The sequence below is a fragment of the Marmota marmota genome, unplaced genomic scaffold, assembly GCF_001458135.2.
Source record: "Marmota marmota marmota unplaced genomic scaffold, marMar, whole genome shotgun sequence".
NCBI lineage: Eukaryota > Metazoa > Chordata > Mammalia > Rodentia > Sciuridae > Marmota > Marmota marmota.
The window spans coordinates 2,404,725-2,429,206 of NW_026000305.1; the positions used below are offsets into that span (position 1 = coordinate 2,404,725).

Below are 24,482 nucleotides of genomic sequence, written 5' to 3' on the forward strand. Positions count from 1 at the left end.
CCCCCCCCCATTATGAAAACTATGGAACACCAAAAAAAAAAAAAAACCCAAAGACATTAGAAGATGTAATGACCTCCCATGTTTTTGGGTTGCCATGATAAATATTGTCAAAATGGCCATACTATCAAAAAAGTTAGAGCCAAATAAGAGGGAAAATGGGGTTGATCCTATGAAAATAAAGGGAGGTCAGTGAATTCAAGGAAGGGGATAGATGGGGAGAGAGGAAGGATGGGAAAAGGGAGTAACTGCAAATGAAATTGTCTAAATTATGCTATGTACTGATATGAATATATCACAGTGAATGACATCTTTATGTTTATGTATAAAGCACCAATTAATAAAACAACAAACAAATGGAAGGATAGTAGAGGAAGGGAAAATCGATGGTAGTATGAGAGAAGGAAAAGAGAAAATAACGGGAACCAAAATGGAGCAAATTATATTCCATGTATATATCCTTAGATCAGTATGGAGATTCCTTAAAAAAATGTGGAATGGGGGCTGGGGATGTGGCTCAAGCGGTAGTGTGCTTGCCTGGCATGTGTGGGATGCTGGGTTCGATCCTCAGAACCACATAAAAATAAAAAAAAAAATAAAGCTGTTGTGTCTACCGAAAACTAAAATAAATAAATAAATAAATAGAAAAATATTAAAAAAATTCTCTCTCTCTCTCTCTCTCTCTCTCAAAAAAAAAAATATGGAATGGAACCACATTTGACCCAGTTACCCCACTCCTTGGTTTATACCCAAAGGACTTGAAATCAGTGTACTACTGTGATGCAGCCACATCAATTTATAGAAGCTCAATTCACAATAGTTAAGCTATGGAACCAACCTAGGTGCCCTTCAACAGATGAACGGATAAAGAAAATGTGGTATATTTTACACAATGGAATATTACTCAACCATAAAGAAAAATAAAATTATGGCACTTGCCAGTAAATGGTCGGATCTGGAGACTATCATGGGAAGTGAAACAAGCCAAACTCAAAAACCCAAAGGCTTAATGTTCTCTCTGATATTTGGATTCTCACTTATAATAAGGAGGGGGGACAGAAGTTCACTGGATTAGACAAAGGGGAATTAAGGGAAGGGAGGGGGTGGGAATTGGAAAGACAGTAGAATGAATCAGACATAACTTATCTATGGTCTTATATGAATACCCCACCAGTGAAACTCCACATCATGTACAAACACAAGAATGGGATTCTTATTAGAATAAGTTATACTCCATGAATGTATGATATGTCAAAATATACTCTACTGGGCTGGGGTTGTGGTTTAGTGGCAGAGCACTTGCTTCACACATATGAGGCACTTGGTTTGATCTTCAGCATCACATAAAAAATAATGAACAAAATAAAGTTATTGTGTTCAGCTACAACTAAAAATTTAAAAAATACACTCTACTGTCATGTATATCTAAAAAGAACAAATAATTTTTTTAAATGAACCACAGTATTATGTATAGCTATAAAGCACTAATAAAATCCTTAACATATTTCTATAAAAAGAATGTTATTAAGCAAAAACATAGTTACTATGATGTCGATTTTATTTAAAAATTCTTGGGGCTGGGGATGTGGCTCAAGCAGTAGCGCTCTCGCCTGGCATGCGTGCGGCCTGGGTTTGATGATCAGCACCACATACAAACAAAGATGCTGTGTCTGCTGAAAACTAAAAAATAAATATTAAAATTCTCTCTCTCTCTCTCCCTCTCTCAAAAAAAAATCTTATTTATTCAAACAAATTCATAGGAATAGTCATTGAAATATAAATCCAGTTAGGATTCTAAGCATTTTAATTTCTATTTTATGCATTTTTTTACATAACTCAAATGTTGCCCAGTCTTCTGGAGTCTCATAATGATCAAATCTCTTGAGCTTGAACTCTAGGTATCCAGACTATCTGTACACATTACACAGTCCTTCTTTTCCAGGGTAACTACTTTCTTATATACCTGTTCACAAACCAGCCCAACTTATAGTCAATTTTCCCAATCCCTGAGGTCAACTTCTGCAGTTATTTTCCTTTTCCAGTATCTCAGCCCAAATACAACCCTGAATATAAAGTTAGTGTGTGGTAAGTGACTTCAATTAAAGTATTGGTGATAAGGTAAGCATATTTCCATAGATGTCCAAATAGGAAAAAAAATTTAAAACTGAATACATCTGACAGAGAAACTTTCACTGGCTCTTTTGTGCCCAGATTTCACCTTGCCTACCACAGTTTTGTTGGGTTATGTCCTCAAGGCAAGGACTCATCCCTTCCATTTAACCCCTCTTTTCCTAATTTCTGAGCTATTTAGACTCTTTCTGCAGACTGTTGTCTGAAAAAAAAATCCAACTTCTTTTTTTTAATATGCAAAGCAATTTCATTCTCACCCTGGAACTCAGCCTCTGCTCTGGACTCATCTTGCCTCTCAGAAATTGTTACCGTTGGGGAAACTTTTCTGAACAAAAACATCTATCCTGGATGTGCACCTTTAGCTAAGCAAAAATACAGCAAAAGCAAAGACACGGATTTTCCTTTCTTTGGAAATTTGATAATGATATCTGGAAATGAAAGAAAAATCAAATCTTAGGTATGCTCCTTTCTAATTAGAGCAAAGTACAGAGGTAACTGCTTATCAAAAATACTTTCCAAATTTTCTACAATAAGCACACATTTCTTAATAAAATAAGATATAACAAATATTACTTTAAAAACAAGCAATGCTGATTGATGAATGTCTTCAAAGTACCTTAAGTTTTCATTTCAGAAAATATCTCATTTTTCAGTTCTGCTCCAATCTGGCTTCTTGCTTTAAGTCCCCCTCGAAACTCAACCTTACCTTTTCCCCTTTCTCCTTTCCTGTTTGCATTTAACAGGAGTGGGATAAAAGCACATGAACTTCAAAAGGAGAGGAGAAAAATATTGTCTCTGAGTTAGAGGGAGAGTTCCACGAATTCAAACTCTTCTTGTCATAGATAAAAACTATACATATGCCTTTTCAATTGTAAGTACTTGTTTAGATGCAGCCAAGCTGGAGTCAGATTTTAGAATACTCCACTGTATTTTACATAACATCTTCAGAAAAGGGGATTATATAGATGGTAGTTATTAGAGTTTAAATGCATAAAAATATCAATATTTTTAGATATATGTTTGTGGTTTTATATGTTATATTAATTCAAACTATTTTAGTAAAGTACAAATATATACATTTTGAACTTTTAGAAATAGAATTTGTCATGTCTTAGCATATAAAACTCACTACCTAGACTAGATCTTTAATAAAATAACATGTTAAGTTTAAAATCTTATTTTTTAGAAATTTGCTCTTACTATTTGTAAGTGAAGGAAACCTCTAATATTAGTAATATATATACTTCCATGAAACATAAGCTTACACTATTTATCATTTAGGGTTTTAGTTCTTAAACTGGTTAACACTGCCACTTTGTGGCAAAGATTGATTACTGAAGTTTATTATTTATTAGCATATGCTTATCATAACAGTGGATTTTTGAATGCTGATGAATGCAGTCTTATTCTAAGTTTCCAAGATAGTATAAGTTGCACTAATAAGAAACTTTAAGCAATAATATATATTTTTAGACATGTTCCCTTAAATTGTGTTCAGTTTCACAATATTCAAACCCAATATTCTTTAAAGAGGGAAAAAACCCCAAATTCAAAAAACAAATATGTAAGTGGTCTTAAACTGATGTAAAATTTCAAGAGTCAAATGCAAAAGAAACTCCTTAATCAGTCTTAGATTGCTAAACTACATTTCTAATTATATTTTTTAAAAGCATCAACTGGAAATTTAACAAATAAAATTGCCTCTTCCTCTAATACAGCAAAAGCCAACATCATCCATCCCCATAATAAATTCTGCAAATTGTTTGATTTTGTAAAGCAAACAGCAAAATCACTTTGTTTCTTTCCTGGCATTTCAGTAAAAAACAAAACAAAAAAAACCTGTGTTTTCCTTATTTTTTCTGGATTTTAAGTTTTGATATCTTTGTCAAGCTACTTAATATCTCTGAATCTTAGTTTCTTTACATGCAAAATGGAGATAATAATATTGCCTACCTGTTAGATTGTTGGGAGGATTAAGTGAGTAAATACAAGTAAAGTGTTCCTTAGAATTTTGTCTGACACCACAGGAAGCACAATTAAATTTAGATCTCATTTTTTATTACAAATATGTGGAACAAAGTCACTAACATACCTACATCTAATTTGTATTAGGCTTGGAATAATTCTGTGATATGATTTGGTTTACCTGTCATGTTAAGAAGATGGACTTTCTAGGTACAATTTATAGACAGCATGGGCCTAATGGTGATTGGGCTTTCTGGTTTTAATTTAAATCTTCCATCTATAGGATGGCATTGGATCCTACTCCCATTCTGACATTTACTATACTTGCAAAAATCCATAAATATTTTAAAGTTCTGGTTTGTTTAATAAAATGGAAGGAAATATGTATATATCACACAGTTACTGTCATGAGTAACTGAAAGAATGCATATATAAATAACTTAGCACAGTGTGAGACTTAGGATAGGCTCAACTGAGTCCCATGGTATGTATGAATAAAAAGTCAACTAAAACAGTATTAAGACTAGTTTCATAAAATACATTATTAAGAAATAAGTCAGCAGATAAAATGATGGAAGGAATACTGGGCCTGAGGAGGATGAGAGGTAAAATGACACTATATGTGATGTCAGAGATATGGGGAGGAGAATGAGTACAGTGTAAGAGGAAGGATGGTGTATCTGGCAAAAATCCTGGACAGGGAGTCAAATAGACTTGAATCTAAATTTATCCTGACTACTATCATGAGGCCTTCGAAAGTTTGCTAAGTCTCTTGAGACAGTTTCCTCAGAGTGGGGATTAATAGCATTGTTATAAGATTAAATTAGAATATGCAAGTGGTGCACACTGAGTCCAGGTCATAAAATAATAAATAGTAGCTGTAGCTATGTTATTTTTAAAGAAATATTTTTTTTTTTTTTTGCATTCAGGTCTTGAGCATCTCATTGGGACAACTCCTTTAAGCATTCTAGTTTCTACTATATGTGAAAATCATAACAGAAATAGGATATTCTATAAGGACTTGGACACATAGGGAAAGTGAGGTGGGTGGGGACAAGTGTCTTTAAATTGGTTGTTCAGAATAGCATACTTCTTGAAGAGATAGCTGGGAACATACTCTGAAAGTCCTCACCTCTGCCATCACCCTCTCAAAATTTTAGAGGTGAAAATAAAGTAGTACTCAAGTGGGATTCACCCTTCTTCCCACCCTGCCCCCACCATAAGTGGGTGGGGCCACTGTAGGTGTGTAGATATGGGCATTGTGATGTCATCATTATGACATCATTTTGATAAAGTGACTATATAGGTGGGTAAGGTGGTAACATTCCCTAGGTTCATTTTCTTCTTCCCCTTCCAGCTGGCTGGTAGGGAAATGCCAAATGCCAAGCTTAAACCCAGCCAAGCTTGTAGCTGTGATCACTGGTGAATACATCTCCAATAAATCTGAGGCATCAATAACCTTCCTTAGGTAACTCTCTCTAATTTCTAAGAGGCGTATCTTGAAGCATAAGGCAAGTGAAGAAAAACTAGAAGAAGCTCACAGCCTCTCACTGTAGCACTGTGCTTAAGAGATCCTGTTCCATCAGGATAATTATTGCCAGCTAGTCATCTGCCAAACAGTCAAACATCAACCATCTTCAACTCATCTTCAGCCAACTCATCTTCAGCCAACCAGGCAACAATCAACTGTGCACAAATCAATCAGGTATGAAACAATCAAGCTTATCAAACATGAACCAAACAGGAATAAGCCAGCTAGGCACAAGCTTACTTAACATGAACCAATTAGTTGGGAACCAACCAAAAACAAGCCTACATGATGTGAACCAACCAGGCGGGAAAAAATCAAGTTTCAGCCAACCAGGCGTGAAGTTATCACACATGAATTTACTAAACACAAATCAACCAGACATGTGGCAACCAAGCATGAGCCCAACATGTATGAGGCAACCAGGCCCAAGACAACTAGGCATGAATCTACTGGATATAAACCAACCAAGCATGAAACAACCAGGAATGTGGCAACCAAGCACATGCCAACCATGTATTAGAGAACCAGGCCCAAGCCAACCAGGCATGAATCTATTTGACACAAACCAACCAGGCATGATGCAACGAAGCATGAGTCAACCAGGTATGAGAGAACCAGGCCCAAGCCAACCAGGTATGAATCTACTGGACACAAACCAATCAGGCATGAGACAACCAGCCATGTTACAATCAAGCATGAGTCAACCAGGTATGAGAGAACCAGTCCCAAGACAACTAGGCATATTGCAAAGAAACATAAGCCAACCAGGTGTGAGAGAACCAGGCCCAAGTCAACCAGGCATGAATCTACTGGACACAAACCAACCAGGCATGTTGCAATCAAGCATGAGCCAACAAGGTATGAGAGACCCAGCCCTAAGACCACTAAGCCTGTTGCAACGAAGCATAAGCCAACCAGGTGTGAGAGAACCAGACCCAAGCCAACCAGGCATGAATCTATTGGACATAAACCAATCAGGCATGAAACAACCAGCCATCTTTCATCCAAGCTTGAGTCAACCAGGTAGGAGGCAAACAGGCCCAAATCAACCAGGAATCAACCTACTGGATACAGTCCAACCAGGCATCTTTCAACCAAGCATGAGCCAACCAGGTAGGAGGCAAACAGGCCCAAATCAACCAGGAATGAATCTACTGGACACAATCCAACCAGGCCTGAAACAAGCAGGCGTGTGGCAACCAGGCATGAACCAACCAGGCATGAATCTACTGGACAAAAATCAATCAGGCATGTGGCAACCAGGCATGAAGCAAGCAGACACCAGGCAACTATTCCAGGACCAACGAAGCACGTGGCAACCAGATATAAGCCAACAATTCCCAAGCCAACCAGTCATGAACCAAACAGGCACATGGCAACCATACAAAAGCCAACCAGGCACCAGCCAATCAGGAATAAGCCAACCAGATATGAGCCAACCAGGCATGAGCTTTTCAGGCATAAGCCAACCAGGCAGGAGCCAACAAATTTCCAGTCAACCAGGGCCAGTCCAATTAGTCAGGAATCAATCAGGCAGGGTCCAGTCAGGTATGAGCAAATTCGAAAAGGCTAAATCACCCACAAGGAAATCAAGCATGAATTCTTTCCGAATAAGACCTGCAGAGGCTCGAGACTGCCCAGAAATTCTGCGGCTGATTAAAGTAAGCCTGTCTCTCCTAATTCCTTGGATCTTCATTGCATTAGTGTAGGGCTGCAAGAGAGCAAGGAAGGCATAGTCGGGGTTTGAGTCCTGGCATGGCTAATTATGATACATGTACAACATTCTGGAAGTCACTAAATCTCTCTAATCTTAATTTTTCCACATATAAAGTCAATATTATATAATAATTTTCTATCAAAAAAGATTGTTGCAATGATTCAATAAGAATATAATTACATGTAAATTACTTGTCATATAGTAAGGGGCTCAGAGTCATTGTTAATTTAGAGACTGAACATGTTGCCTCTCCTGGGGGAAATTTTAACATTAAATTTCAGAGAAGAGAAAATGCATAAAGAAATAAATGACAGGATTTCAGATATTAATGACTAAGCTTTTGGTGTAGGTAATTTTGTTTCTTCTAAGATTATACCTGATTGTAGAATTTGATGATTGAGTTCCTAAAAAAACAATATTCTCACCCAACAGATTTTCCATACAATTTGAGACAGTTGATACCAGAAGTCCATCAACACACAACTCCTAGAATCAAGGAGTTGATTTGAAAATTTCTTATGTAAACATTTATTTAAATGGCTTTCCTTTAAATTATTCCAGTGTAGTAAAGGGAGCAATCTAATAGCCATAGTTTTGTGCTGAAGTTCTGCAGCACTGAAGGCAATAGTTTATGTGATGAACAACCAAAACAATTCTATATAAAGATATATAAAAAGCAGTAGCCACGTTTATATTCCCTCTGATTAGAGAGTAATGTTTATATTTCTTTTCACTTATTATTCACAAAATTGTACAAATTAATGGGTTTGACTGTGGCATTTTCATGCATGCATATTTTGCTTTGATTGTATCCACTCCTTCTATTACACACTACTCTTTCTTGTGCTTCCTTTTCTCCCTTCATTCCTTGTCCTCTTTCCTTTCCCTACTACCTAACTACTTTCAGGTCCTTTTTTGTAGTTTCTACACATGAGAAGTTGAGAAGAAATGTGACACTTGTCTTTTTGTGTCTGGCCTATTTTGCTTAACATAATGAGCCTCTAATTCCATCAATTTATCTACAAATATAATTCCATTTTTTATAGATGACTTTTGTGTGTCTATCATATTTCCTAATGACCAAAATAAATATCCACAGTTTTGTAGTGAAATCCATTTGTTGGAGTGATGTTAGGCCCTGTCATAGGTTAGTAAGAACTTATTTATGTAATTTTCCAAGGTTTTCATTATATATTTTAATCTTCATAAGTTTTGACATCATTTCTCTTAAATGGCATTAGTCTTCATGGAATCAAAATACTATGCCCAACTGGTTAGTTATTCCAGGTAGGATCCACATTTTTCCACATAGTAGAAAATAGTTTGTGGCTACTGAATCTGACATCTGTTTGGCAATTAATAAATTTATTATTGAATGACAGTGAAGCTCTCTACTTGGACAAAATGCATTTCTTAGTTTCCCAACAATTTTTCATTGCCATTGCTGGATGAAAACACACCGCTAGACTCCCCACTGAAATGAACCTGTATCTGTGAAGTTCCTTACTATATTTATATTTTAATTTGCCTCATTTTCTGAAAATACACCAGAAGTTTATTGGGAGTTATTTAATGTGTAGTTCACTGTAGAAAAATAGAAAAACTAAATATTTTTTATGCATCACAGAAATATGTATAGTAATTAGTTTTGAGCTTTATGTTCTTTATATATGTTTTTTTCCCTTAACTCCTGCTCATTGTTAAATATGCAAAACATTCTCTTCTTGCAAAGTAGTTTAGAGTTTGCCATCATAGTAATTTCTTTGCTGAATGTATTGTAGGTTTTATTTATTGTACTGCCACAAAAATTCCTCAAAATATCTTCTGTATGCAACCATTTTAATCTTAACCACATCACAACATTATCTAGGAATCTAGTCATGTCATCAACAGACAGACATAACTTCTTGCTTACCAGACTTTCCATCTAGAATCTTTTATTGTAGTGGTTTTCAAAGTGTGGTTTTGGTCCATTGGTGATACATAGATGACTTCTGAGTAGTATTAATATTTCATTTTGTTTATAATATAAATATTGAAGATCATGTACTAAGTGCTTTAAAAGATATAGAGATTATTGAATTACTGTCTCTGCCCTAAAGGAATTTAAAGGGTAATATGGGAGGGATGGATGCAAATAATTATTGAACTCTCTGCCAAGTCCATTCTCCAGATAGAAGCCAAAATGTTCAAAACCCAATTTGGCTTCTGCTTCTATTGAGTACAAAAATCCAAACTTCTTACTAAGGCTCTACATAATCTGGCCTCTTGTTTCAGTCAGCTTTTTTCACAGCTGTGACCATAAGACCTGACAAGAACAATTTTAGAGGAGGAAAAGTTTATTTAGAACTCATGGTTTCATAGGTCTAAGTCCATAAATGGCCAACTCTATTACTGTAGGCCACAGGTGTGCAAAAACATCTGGCTGAAGGAAGGATTACACTGAGGAAAGCCATCTCAGGATAACACACCAGGAAGCAAAGAGAGAAGGAGAATGCTCTCCTGGGAAAAATATATACCTAAAAGTCATGCCCTCAGAGACCCACCTCCGTCAGCCACACACCCTACCTGCATATAGTTACCCAGTAAATCCATTCTTTTTTTTTTTTTTGTGGTACTGGGGATTGAACCTAGGTTCTTGTACATTCAAGGCAAGCACTCTACAAACTGAGCTGTACCCCCAGCTCCCCAGTTAATCCATTCAAGTGGACTAATGCACTGATTAGGTTAAGGTTGTCATAGCTCAATCATTTCACCTCTGAACTTTTTTGCATTGTTTCACATATGAACTTTTCGAGAATACCTAATATCTAAGCCATAACACCTTTGCTATCCTACTTAAGTATGTAAGTATATAAACATCCTACTTACATATTTTAAAGCCCTTTTCCATTATAAATTCCATGCAATTCAGTCAACATCCTCAAGTTTACACATGAAAAGAAACCCCAAAGTGAAGAGTAATGAGGGTATATGATCCCTACCAGATATTATAAAGCTGTAAGTAATTAAAATACTATGATCATTGGTGCATAGTTGGATCAGTGGAACCTAATAGAGAAGTCCTCTTTATTATATATGATAATATGGTATATGATAAAAGGGAGATTTCAAGTAAGTGAATAAAAGATGGTTATTCAATGAATGGCATTAGGACAAATGGGGGAAAAAGATAAAGGTGATATTCTACCTCATTTATTCAGCCTAAAAATATCCACATGGTAGATTTTAGTTTCTTGAGCTATAGTATTCCTTTGTGTTTTTCCAAAAGGAAGTCAGCATACTCTATAGAAACATGCATAACCATGTTAATATAGCATAATTCACAATAGTCAAGTTATGGAAACAGACTTGGTGTCCATCAACAGAAAAATGAATAAAAAATGTGAGATACACACAAACTCACACACACACACACACACACACACGGAGTGTGTGTGGGAAAAACAAAAGAAAATAAAGGGACATCATGAAAGTGGAAGGAACACCTTTAGCATAGAGAAAGAGGATCAGGCAGAGAGAGGAAGGAAGGGGAATTACTATGAAGTGAAATTTACTAAATAATGTTGTATACATGTATCATTCAATAAACCTGAATGAAACCCATCATTCTATATAATGAATAATAAATAATAATAATGATATAATTAATAAATAATAATAATAATAAAGAAAACAAGAGTATCTATTTTTATAACTTCCCAAGCATGAGATACAAATCATGAAGAAAAGAATTTGAATATGCAAAAATGATAATAGCAAATAGCCACATTAAAACATCTAAAGTTGCTGGGCATGTAGCACATGGCTGTAATCCCAGGAGGCTGAGGCAGGAGAATTGTAAGTTTTTGGCTACCCTCAGCAAATTAACAAGGCATTAAGGAAATCAATGAGACCCTGTTCAAGATAAAAAATAAATATAAAGGACTAAGGATGTGGCTTAGTGGTTAAGCACCCCTAGATTCAGTCCATCGTACCAAAAAAAAAAAAAAAGTCTAAAGTTAATCTGGCAAAACACCTCATAGGCAAACACATGATCAACTTCTCTGTAAAGTCTACAAGCTAATTTTGTGACCTTTGTGTCACAAAATTGTGACCTTTATGTGTGAGGCATTGACTCTATTATATCTATATCAATCTATCATCTATCTATTCTATCTATGTCTTTATTATTATGTTGCATTGATGTTTTAGATTTTTAGTTTCTAGACAACTGGATTTAAGTTTGAATCACTTTTAAAACTTCCCAGGACATCGTGTCCATAAATGTTCAATACAAACTCCATGATGATTATCACATTGAGAATTCATTACTGAATCATAAACTGAAGGTTTTCTCTACTTTGACAGGAATTGGCTGCCTGTGAAAATATGTTAGATGCAGTGAAGTTAACAGCAATGGGTAAGATGTTTTGTGGTATTTTTAGAGCAAGAAAAGTAAACATGAATGAATGCACACAGGACTATGGAAGTTGCTGTCATTGGTACATAAAATGATGCCATTAGTAAACTATCCATGCACATGACATAAATTTAATAGTTTTACCAATGCACCATTTTTAGCATAAGACTGATATTTAACAGCACTAACACCTGTACAGGTGCAATAGACTTCAACTGGTTTTCAAAACACGGAACAAGAAGAAATATTGGTCAAAAAAAGAATATAATTTAAAACTCAGTATGTTGGAAGGAGCTTGATGCAATGAAATGGACAAAAGCAAAATGATTTAAAATATTTTCAAAGGATTTAACACATTTGATAGCACGCAATACTAATGGGATAAGTTAGTGATTTATTATGAATTATAACCTTAAGATAATAAACAGGAAGATTAAAAGATGATTAAAGTATATAAATTACAAATGGAAAAGACTAAAGTGTTATTTACTAAACCATAAAAGAGCATAATGAAGGATAACTCCCTGAAGATAAATACTTGAGGATACATGTAATAAATTGAGAACATTATACCAAGGAGATAATAGGTTTCACCATAATACTGTGTGACAGATTCAAAAGGATATTTGAATTCAGAAGGATGTTAGAATGGCTTGTGGGAGCTTTTGTGCCATGCCTTAACTAACCAACCTTAGGAGATTTGGTGAAAAATAGAACCCTGAGCTGCATAGATCATGGATGTCATCTCATGTGATAATTCTTCTGTTTTTACACTTGCTAATAAACATCATTAGAATGTTAACTAAAGAGTAATTTTGTTGGTTTAAAGGAAACACTAAGAAACACAAAGTTGAAAGTAATGGACACTTATGAAAGCAGTGGTCAAACTAAAACAGTATTACTATGTTTAGATATAACACTATTTCATTGTGGTTTGGGAAAATACTACTTGGTCAGGGTAATGTATAACAGTTCATCAATTTTGTGGGGGAGTACTAGGAATTGAATCTAGGGGTGCTTAACAACTAACCCATATCCCCAACCCTCCCCCCCCTTTTTGAGACAGTGTCTCATTGGTTGTTTGGGGCTTCATTAAATCGCTGAAGCTGGCTTTGAATTTGCTATTCTCCTGTCTCAGCCTTCCTAGCCACTGGGATCACAGGTATGTGCCACCACAACTAGTTATAAAAGTTAATCTTAAACAAAAGAGCAATAATAAAATACTTCATATACTACATCTTCCAGTCTTAGGATTCAGTATTCCTTTGAATGGCAGTTATTTTATAATATCCTCAGTCCTTTTTTTTTTAATCTTAGTCCTTGTGTATTTTTGTAGTTGCTGGTAAAATACTTGATATTTTCTCTATTTTTACCTCTACTATAAAATTTTGTAAAATTTAGTTAAATATATGCAAATTATCTTTTTACCATTCCTAGGTGTACAATTCCTGATATTAAATAATTCATAATGTTGCACAACCATTATGGCTATTCATCTCCAGCATTTGTCAAACTGAAAATCTTTAACCATGAAAACTTTCTATTGCTGTTATCCTTCCCCTCTAACCTCTTGTAGCTTCTAATCTATTTTTGTCTCTATTAGTTTGCCTCATCTAGGTGCTCCCATACAACTGGAAGCATATAACATTTGTCTTTATATGTCAGGATTATTTCACTTAGCATAATGTTTTCAATTTTCATCAAGTTGTAGTCTGTATAAGAATTTCATTCCATTTTAAGACTGAATAACATTCCATTGTCTGTATAAACCACATTTTGTTATCATTTGGGTTGTTTCCACCTTTTGACTATTGTGAATAATGTTGCCATGAAACATTAATGCACAATGTTTCAATCAATTGACCAGATATGTGTTTATTTTGGGGCTTCATAGTCTGTTCTCTTTGTCTCTCTGTCCTTTTGCAAGTACTATCTGGGCTCCTGCTGCCAATTTATTTGGGAATATACATAGCTAGAAGTAGCATTTCTGGATCATGTGGTAATTTTTTTTTTTTTTTTTTTGAGGGACCTTCAAAATGTTTTCCACAGTAGCTGCACCATTTTATATTCCCATCAGCAATACTCAGGGTTTCAAATTCTCCACATACTCACAAACAATTTATTTTTTTCTGGTTTTTGTTTTGTTTTGGGATAATGATCATTCTAATGGGTACAAAGTGATATCTCATTGTGCTTTTGGTTTGTGTGTGCTCTTTTATGAGAGCAAGCACCTTGGCATGTGCTCATTGTTCCTTTGATATCTTCTTTGAGAAATGTCTATTCATGTCTTTTACCCATTTTTGAATTGTGTTGCATGAATTCTTAATATTCCTCTTTATAATATTTCCAAATATTTTCTTCCATTTTGTGATTTTTACCTCCTTTGATATTATCCTATCATACACAATTTTTTAATTTTATGATGGCCAAATTGTCTATTTTGTTGTTGTTGCCTTGTGCTTTTGGTATCATAGCTAAGAAATCATTGCTAGATTCAATGTCTTGATGATCCTCCTTGATTTAGTAAACTGTAGTTTAAAATATATGCAAATTATTCCAAAATTTTTATAGTTTTAGCACTTACATTGAGGTTTTGATACATTTCAAATGAAATTTTGTACATGGCATGAAGTAACTGCTCAACTTTGCTATTTTGCATGTAAATATGCAGCTTCCCCAGCACCATTTGTTGAAGACAGTCCTTCCCTTAATGAATGATCTTGGCATCTTCTCAGAAATCAATTGACCAGTGCTGGCAGTGTGGTTCAGTGGTAGAGTGCTTGCCTAGCACGTGTGAGGCACGGGGTTCAATCCTCAGTACCACATAAGAATAAATAAACAAACAAATAAACAAATGGGATTGTGTGTGCCTACAACTAAAAAAAAAATAAAAAGAAATCAATTGACCAGATTATGTGTTTATTTGGGGGCTGTATAATCTGTTACATTTGCCTATCTGTCCTTTTGTAAGTACTATAACTTTTTAGAAATTTTCAAAGTCAGGAATGGTGAATCTTCCAATGTGCTTTAGTTTTAAAAGTTGTTTTGGCTATTTGGGGCCCTCTATGCAAAAGAATTTTGCAATTTTGAGAGACTGTGTTGAATACATAAATCACTTTGACCTAACAATGTTAAGTACTCTATCTATAAATATGAGCTTCCTTCAATTAGGTCTTCTTTAATTTCTTTCACTAAAAATTATAGTTTTCAGTGTAGTCTCCACCTTATCCACAGTCAATATGTTTCAAGACCCTCAATATGATGCTGGAAACAATAGATAATACAAAATCCTAGATATACTGTTATTCCCTTTTACACATGTATGATGAAGTTTAGTTTATAAATTAGGCATAGTAAAAGATTAACAATAATAAGGTAGAATAATCATTACAATGTGACAATACATTCTCAGCATCATTTCTGTTGTGTTTTGTAGCCATTATTTAGTAAAACAAAGGGTTATGTGAACATAAGCACTGCATTACCAAAGAAACTGATCTTACTACCAAGACATCTGCTAAGTGACCAGTGGACAGGTAACATATACAGCAAGGGTATACCCCCAATTTAATGTGGAAATTTCCTCTTTTTCATTCCTTATTTTAATATTTGTAACCTCATTTTCTTCTTTTTAAATCTAGTTGTCAATTTTATTGATATTTTCCAGTGACCAATTTTTTATTTCATCAATTTCCTCCATTGTTTCTGTTTTATTTATTTCTGCTAATTTTTATTACCTTTATTCTGCAAGCTTTGGTGTTTGCTCCTCTTTATCTAGTTCCTTGAGGCATAATATTAGATTATTGAGATCTTATTTGTTTTTATAATGTCATATAAAGATGTTTCCCTGTGAGCACTGCTTTCACTGCATTCTAGTTTGTTCTGTTTTCATTTTCATTTATTTCTCTGTGTCCTCTTATTTCCTTTGTGATTTGATTGTTTACAAGAGTGGTTTAATTTTCACATATTTGGAAATTTCTATTTTTTCTAGATTCAGTACACTGTAATTGGAAAAGATACTGTGTATGATTTCAATTTTTTTAAAAAAAATGTATCAACACTTGGTTTATATTCTAATATATGGCATACCCTGGAGAAGTTCCATCTACACTTGAAAAAAATGATAATGATGCTGTTTATAGGTAGAGCATTCTTTATGTCTGCTAATTTCAATAGGTTTATGGTGTTTTTCATGTCATCTATTGCCTTATTCAACTTATTTTATACATTATTGAAAATGGGGTATTGAAGCCCCCAACTTTTATATTACTGTATATATCCTCCTTCAGTTCTGTCAATGTTTTCTTCATATATTTTGAAGCTGTAATATTTGCTGCATGTTTATAATTGCTATGTATACTTGGTGAATTGACCCCTTTATTCTTGCCTCTTACAGATATTTTTTATTTTGGTTTTGGTGCTGGGGACTGAACCTGGGGTCCTCAACCACTGGCTACATCCCCAGCCCTTTTCATTTTCTTTTAAATATTTTGAGTCAGGGTCTTTTAAGTTGCTGGGGCTGGCTATGAACTTGGGATTTTCCTGCCTCATCCCTCTAACTTGCTGGGATTACAGGTGTGTGCCACCATGCCTCGCCTCTGAAAATAATTTTGGACTTAAACTCTATTTTGCCTGATGTTAATATAGCCACCTCAGCTCTTTTGGTTATTTACACAAAATTATCTTTTTCCATTATTCCATTTTCAACCTATTTTTTTGCTTTAATATGTAATTTCTGGTGAGTTTATTTTAAAACCTGGAAAGCCTAGAAATGAAAATACGTTTACAATTCTATCTGTACACATTTGACAAAGACAGAATGGGAAAGTACTTGGGAATAAAATGTCTACATAATATATCAAAGTTAACATAACTTATTATGGCTTTATTCATTTCATGTGCCCACTAACATAACCTATCTCATTCTATTCGTGGTTTGAGACTTGCATTTTCAACCTATTTTTATCTTTGAATCTAATATGTGTTACTTGTAGATAACTAACATATAGTTGGATCATGTCTTTTAAAAATTTTATTCATTTTGCTAATCTTTGTGTTTTGATTGGAGTATTTTATCCTTTTACATTTTAAGTAATTACTGAGGGCATGGAGTATAACTCAGTGGTATGGTGCTTGCTTAGCATGAGTGAGGCCCAGGCTTGATGCCTAACACTGCAAAAATTAAGAAAAGACAACTGATAAGATTGTCTTCTGTCAATTTTTTACATGCCATAAGTTATATAGCTATTTCTTATTTCTCATTTCCCTTTGTATTTAATTGATATTTTTAGTGAAGCACTTTGATTCTTAGGATTTGCTTGTTTCTTGATTGCTGTAGGCTGTCCCTGTCAGGGATCAGCCTGAGTTGAAAATTTATTATGATCTTAGGTTTTGTTCGAGCACATCTTTCCTTAGTCACTCATGATGGCTTTCTAAATTCCCCTTTGTGTTTTGTTTTCAATGTCCAACAAAACAGGTATTACTCTTTTAAATTTCCTGTAAACCACTTCAGATCATGGGGGATAGAACAATGGCAACCAACCTTAAGTCCTCACCTAAGTGGTCAGAGTGGCAGCCCAGAGTTAGAACACAAAACATCAGGGCTGGGGTTGTAGCTTAGTGGTGAGGCACTTTCCTGGCATGTGTGAGGCAATGCGTTCGATTCTCACACTTATAAATAAAATATAATAAATGTCCATCAACAACTAAAAATTAAAAAAAAATAGAATGAAATGCTTCTTTTTTTTTAACAAAAGAACATAAAACATCTACATTTTTTAAATGAAAACACTGGCCACCCACCCTACAGCAATCTGCTCCATAAATACAGGTTGCCCGCCCCACAGCTGCCTGCCATGGGATGGGACAGGAGTAGTGAAGGCCAGGCAGCTGCCACCACACTGAAGGCCGAATTCCCCCTAAATTAACTGCAGTTTACCATTCAGGCTGTCTCTTAGCAGCTGAAAGTGTTCAAATAATCTCCAGAGCTCCAAAATATTCACATCATAATTTCCATCCCGATGAAAAGTCAAATTCCTGGAGCTTTTTACTCCCCCCCTCAGCTATAACCTTTCTTTGTATGTAAATTGATATTTCAGATTTACTGAGAGATGGCTTTGGGGAGAATCCCCTTTTCTACTGTCTGATTGCTGAAGTAAAAAATCATCAAAAACCATCAGGTAAAGTAAATCTTCCTTTTCTAATTTTACCTGAAGCATATTTCTATGTTCTGAAAACAAAGTACAATTACATAGCACATACTACTACACCATTAATAAGTACATATGTATAAACCTATTTTATGTTTTAAAAAAGAAAACATATGCTATGTACATGTTTGCATAGCTATTTAAAATTTTGGAAGAACATGCAAACTATATAAAAGAGTGCTTATCTCTTAAAGATTGTTATTGTAGGTGAATTAAACTTTCTGTATTATACATTTATATACTGTTTGATATTTTATCCCATGAGCATCTATTACTTTAATTGTTAAAACAAACACCAAAATATTCTATTTTGGGGAAAAGATATTTCTTTTTTATTGATTTTTTTAAAAAAATAAATGACAGCAGAATGCATTACAATTCTAATTACATGCATGCAGCACAATTTTTCATATCTTTGGTTGTATATAAAGTATATTCACACCAATTCATGTCTTCACACATGTACTTTGGATAATGATGTCCATCACATTCCACCATCCTTGCTAATCCCCTGTTCCCTCCCTTACCCTCCCTCCCCTCTGCCCTATCTAGAGTTCATCTATTCTTCCCATGCTCCCCACCTACCCCACTATGAGTCTAAAATTCAAAGCATTAACCTGTTAGTGACCCCTCTTCTCTCTTCTTAGGAAAAATGGCCGTTGGATTTTCCATGTACTACTTCACGTACGACCCCTGGATTGGCAAGTTACTTTACCTAGAGGATTTTTATGTCATCCAAGAATACCGAGGTAAAATTAGGATTATGTTACTTAAAATAATTTAGAAACTAAAAAGGCATATATTAATTTGTGGAACAGAGACAGGATTTAGTGTAAATATGCTGGCTTTGCTATGCAACTCATTTCTATTTCACGAGCCTGATCACTATGCTAGTGCAGTTAAGATTCAATCACAAATTAGAAAACCATTTTATTAGTGTGTATTAATGTTTTAATAAGCCATGCTATCATAGCTATGCTTTTATTTTTAAAAATGCTTTAAATTTTAGGTTGGTTTTTAGTATTCATAGATTAGAAAAATGGCATGTTATAAAAAAAATAGTGGCAGAGTCCTGTTATAAGACAATAGTGACAGAGACTTGTTTCCTTCTTCATTGATCTTTAAAATAAACCCAAACTATTTTCTATTGTCTTTGGTACTATATTCCATTTAGGAAAAAAGGACATATGTGTTTATGAGTTGAGTTTTAACATACACTCTTAAGAATATATAACAACCTGATACAGGGTTTTATATTTTATTCTTTTTAAACTAAAGCAAATAACAAGGTAAGTGGAATTTTTCATCTTATGGTTTTCTTTGGCATTATCTATTTAACAGGCCTAGGTATTGGAGCTCAAATGCTAAAGAGGCTAAGTCAGGTATGTATTATAATTTGTACTGATGTTCTATACATTATCCTTTTCTTCTTCAAATATTACTCAACAGGGCATAAATTAGGAAATTTAATTTCACTACTTAAACATAAACCTAATGTGCTTCACATTTTTATCTAAATTAAACTGGATTTTCAAATCAAATACTCATAAGTTACATGAGTTATATTTAATTAAAATTGATTTCTGTGTAATCCACAAACATACTATATACCTTTTTTTTGTAATCAAGATGGAGATTAGATGGCAACTTTATTCACAAAATAGGTCTGCAATGTGAATGACAACAATATAAAACAAATAACCTTTTTCATTTTAGAAATATATATATGAGAACATGTGTGCTGTTAGGTAACTTTATCTGTAGAATAAAGACTTTGCAATCAAATTTGGGCTTTTAAAGACAGGGGTCTTAATACTTAGAAAAGTGGAACTTCTTTTTCTTTTTATAGCTATAGAGAAATCCAAAAGATAATGACTGTATTTTTATTTCCAAATATTATGCACATATAATGTCTTTCATATAGAACTTCAATGAAACAATTGTGTTAATTAAGACTATATTTTAAATAAAAGTAATCTTTGTTTATTGTTTTTAAACAGATAGCCATCATGAGTCAATGTAACTGCATGCACTTTCTTGTTGTCATTTGGAACCAAGCTTCTATTGAGTACTACACAAGTCGAGGGGCTTTAGACCTTTCCTCTGAGGAGGGGTGGCATTTGTTCAGGTTTAACAGGGAAGAACTCATGGACATGGCAGAGGAAGAATGAAAGAGGCCTCATAACAACTCATTCCAACATAGGCTCCAACATCTGAATGTCACCTGAGTCGAACAGCAGTTTGACACTGAATGTTGTAAAATACAACAAATGATAATATTCTTGTTTGAGCAGATCTTTTACTTTGAAATAGATTTTGCAGATATAATTATCTCTCCCTTATCCAAACTAATATACTAATGGATACAAGCAGTGCTGATAATCCAAATGAAAAGTAATTTCACAAGCATTTATACTTGGCTTTGGCCTGTTTATCAATTACCTACTATAGTTCGCCAAATTTATAATGCTAATTCTTTCACATTTTAACATATTTGAAATTGGGATAGCATTATGATCAACTGGCAAGTTTTTTTTCTTTTTAAAGGTCTATTATGTGTTTTATATTTGATGAAATATAGGTACTTTTGAATAGAAACAGATCTCAGATTAAAATAGTCATTTCACATACTGGTCCTAAATCCTGAAGCACTTACTTATGAAAAACTAGCAAATGAATTGAATCTTTAATTTGAGAAGCTTTAAGCTTTTAGCACCACTACCTCCTTTATATTATCACAGAACTACATTCCATCTCTGAGCATCTATAGCTCTTTGGTTGTACATATTAGGGCAGATATCTTATATAACATGGTTATTTGTATGTTTCTTTCTTTCCTGGTAGAGTATAAGCTCTTTACTAAATTATAATTATTGTTATCCTGTAACCAGAAACAAACAGCATGGCAGCACATGAGAGTTCTATGTATTAGGCATTTCATGGGCACAGAAGAATAATTCAGCCACACACACAAGAATCCTTGTCCATGAGAAAATACTAATTATAATAAATGTGGTGAGCTATTTTATTTATAAATACCAAGTACAAGGGAATGCAGAAAAAGAACATTGAAATCCTACCTTGGACAATTAAGAAAGAGGACACTGGAATTGGATTTGGAGGATGGGTACAGAGTTAGAATGTGGAGCAAGAGCATTCTAAGAGGAAACATTCACAAAGGCAGAAAATACAGAGGAATAAGTTACAAGTCATGTTCATCAAGCAAGTGGTTGTCATGAATACAATAGAACATATATTAGTATTATGGTAAATAGTGAGAAGGAAGATAGGATGCTTACTAATGAGCTATTGTGCCAATTCTATAATTGCCTAATTCCAGGCTTTAAATAGATATTTGTTTAAGCTACTGCTAGCTTGTTAACTTGCAAGCAGAACAGATTAATAGTGAGCATATAAACCAGGAACCTACTCTGATAACCCAAGAAAGCAATGATGAAGATCTAAATAGCAGCAATAATAGGATTAGAAAATACAAAGGTAGAACAAATTTGATAAATAAGAAATAAGCAAAAGGAGACAGACACAATTTGCTTTTAGGTATACTGACACTGGGATATCTATGGGATGTTAGATGAATATAACTAAAACTTATTAGAAATATGGGTCTACAAACTAATAAATAATTAGAAATTATAGGTCTACAACACTGGAGAAATATGAGGGCTAAACATATGAATGAAGCCAGGGAAATTGGTTGAATGAAAATGAGAGGGCATATAGAATGAGAAAAGCTCAGAAGGGATGCAGATTGAGAAGCCTTAACATTTAAGGAATTCAGAGCAAGAAAAGAATAATACAGAGCAAAAGGAGAAGTGGTAATAACAAGAAGCGAAGGGAGGAGTGAGTTTCAAGGATTGAGTGGTAAAGTCTAGTTGTATAAAAATTCATTTTGGTATAGAGTCCAGGATCTTTTAAGTTATAGAAAAAAATTGAAAGTAGGGAATTTAGAAAGGGACATTAATTACTCATTAAAGAAGTATGGAAATCACAGAAAGGAGCTCAACAGAAGAAAGCTTGAGAGAAAAGATAGAGTTAAGAAAAGGTGTTTGGCCTTGGTAATTGTTGCTTTTGGATAAAGAAGAGCTAAAGATTTTTAGAGGTTGAGGAAAAGAAATAAGAGGAAAGAAAAACCAAAGACTGACAATTCAACAGAATGGCATATCATTCTAGTTAAAGACAGGAAGGAATGAGATTAGGGATACCAATAATAGCATCAGTTTGAGGAAAGGGGGATTCCTGGCTGAAAAGGATTAAGTCTACAAGGTAGATATGAAGTAGTTGGGAATGGTTATGTCTAATATATTTTATGCTCTATGAAACAGGAAAAGCAGTCAACTTTAATAGGTATAAGAGGCTTGAGAAGAATAAAATGTTTTTAATACTTCTCAAGAACAGAGAAGTAAACTGCATAGGGGCCAGTGGAAGAACTGCTAAGTAGCATTAGGGGGCCCATGAAGGACATGGTCCTTTTAAACAGAGATGTTTTCAGATATTTAAAGGGATTTGGCCTTAATAAAACAAAAAGAAAAAGCCAAACAAATGTGCCATAAAATATGGATATTTTATTCCATGTCTCAGAAATGAAAAAGAGAGGAAGAGCACATCCTTCTACACACCATTCTAATTTAACTGACATTATATATGCACATATTTTCAGATTTTAGTCTCATTGGTAATCATACCTTCACTGTGGTTTGCTTTCTAATAAAAGCCCTTACAAGTCATCAAATGCATCCTCATACTTCTGGGTTGTTTCATTCAGTCATTTAATATTGTTTTAATTTCATTCAGATTTTGAGTTTTAATCATTTATATGATTGGTCAAACTGTACATTTTAAGATATCAAGGAAAAACTGAATTAAAGTTATACTCTACACATCGGTTACCCATTATATGATTTTTTTTCATCATTATTTGCAACTTCACACATCTTGTAGTTCTCTATGCAGTCTCTTTATGTAGTCTATTTCAGCTTCTAGTGCTGTACATATCTACATCTTCCGGATGAGACTGCCCATGATCTATAAGTCTGGGGTCAGGTATAAATTGTGTAGCACCTGAGGAATATTAAAATGAAAAAAAAATAGTCATTTAGAAAATTAATTTTGGGGACTGTGAATATAGTAATGAACAATACAGATAAAAATCTCTACTGACATGGATATAACATTCAAGTTGGGTGAGACAGACAATTACTTATATAAAGCATATATCATGGTGGTGAGTGCTATGCAGAAAAATAAAGCAGGGAGAAACATGGAATATCTGGATGATTTGACATTTTATAGGTTGGCTAGTGAAAGTCTTCTGAAAAGCTACATGAGCCAAAAACTCAGGATGTGTGCCTTGACTATATCAGCAAAAATATTTTCCAGGATGAGCTGACAGCAAACATAATGGACCCAAAACATGTCTGAAGAACCAAGACAGGTAGACTAGTAGAAAAGATGTATGTGTGTGGGTAGGGGACCCTGATTGAAAGGAGACATGATAAGGCTGGGTCACAAAGAGCCATGGTAAGGTTTTTACCTTTCATTTTAAATGAGATGAAAAACTAGAGGACAATTTTAAGTAAAGGAGTGACACAGTCTTATGTTTTTAACAAGATCACTTTCAGCTTTCAGAGACCATGGGGAAAAAGGGTACAGGGAAGGAGATCAGTCAGGAAGCAAATGCAGTGCTCCAGGAAAAATGCTGAGGTCTTTAAATAGGGTGATAGCAATGGAGGTGGTGAAAGGAATTAGATTCTAGAGATAGAATGGACAGAGTTTCCCAAATGGATTGAATATATTATGTGAGAGAGGCTTATTTATCTTGAGAAACTGGAAGAATGGAGTTGACATTGACTGAAATAGGAAAAAAAGTGTGAGAGAAGTAGGTTTGAAGGAAAACTAATGAAATGTATTCTTAGATGTGTTAAACTTGATTTCTCTTACTAAACATCTGAGTAAAAATGTTGTATAGGCAGATAGACCTATGAATCTATTGAGTTCAAAGGAGGCCTTGACTGGCTTATAAATTTTATAGTCATATCCTATATATAGCATTTAAAACTATGGGACTGCATGAGATCATCCATAATCAGAGAAGTTCAAGGCAGGATCCCTTTGGATACTCCAGCTTTTTAAGGTTAAGAAAATTAGGAGAATGTCACAGAGAAGACTGAAAGAAAAGCTAGTCAGTGAGGTAAGAGAACCAATAGTAAATGATATCCCACAGGTCAAATGAAGAGACTATTTTAAGGTCGAGGGAGTATAACCTGAATAAATATTATTGATATATTGCATTAGTTGGAGCCAGAACTCCTGGATTTGACAATATGTGGATCAACAGTGATTATAACAAGCTTATCATGTACTATGCAAAATGCTAAGTTATTTTCATGTACTGTCTCATAAAATCATCATGAGGTGGATGCTATTTTTATACATCCACATATAATGACATATTGATAAATGGTGAACCACATTACAATGGTGGTTCCCTAATATTATAGTGTAGGTAAAAAT

The 24,482-nt window shown here is 34.3% G+C and overlaps 2 protein-coding genes across 2 annotated transcripts in view; one reads left to right on the forward strand and one right to left on the reverse strand.

The window, feature by feature from the left end:
* Positions 1 to 5,823: 5,823 nt before the first annotated feature.
* On the forward strand, positions 5,824 to 20,191 carry Satl1 (spermidine/spermine N1-acetyl transferase like 1). The gene is made up of 6 exons (XM_015502095.2): positions 5,824 to 7,284; positions 11,691 to 11,742; positions 17,841 to 17,921; positions 18,599 to 18,700; positions 19,293 to 19,333; positions 19,952 to 20,191. The coding sequence occupies exons 1-6, from the start codon at positions 5,824 to 5,826 to the stop codon at positions 20,120 to 20,122; spliced, it is 1,908 nt and encodes a 635-aa protein (XP_015357581.1). The 3' UTR covers positions 20,123 to 20,191.
* Positions 20,192 to 22,514: 2,323 nt separating this feature from the next.
* Positions 22,515 to 24,482, reverse strand: part of Apool (apolipoprotein O like) — a 79,134-nt gene continuing 77,166 nt past the window's right edge. Inside the window, exon 9 of the mRNA XM_015502133.2 lies at positions 22,515 to 23,030. Coding sequence (XP_015357619.1) covers positions 22,942 to 23,030 — 89 coding nt within the window. The 3' untranslated portion in view covers positions 22,515 to 22,941. The remainder of the gene's footprint in view (positions 23,031 to 24,482) is intronic.

What these genes read in the sequence shown, in the direction of transcription:
- Satl1 (XM_015502095.2), top strand. Translation starts at nt 5,824, where the DNA reads ATGAACCAAACAGGAATAAGCCAGCTAGGCACAAGCTTACTTAACATG. An exon ending in AAATTCTGCGGCTGATTAAA is followed by an intron (nt 7,285 to 11,690) that starts GTAAGCCTGTCT and finishes CTACTTTGACAG; the next exon opens with GAATTGGCTGCCTGTGAAAA. An exon ending in AAATCATCAAAAACCATCAG is followed by an intron (nt 17,922 to 18,598) that starts GTAAAGTAAATC and finishes CTCTCTTCTTAG; the next exon opens with GAAAAATGGCCGTTGGATTT.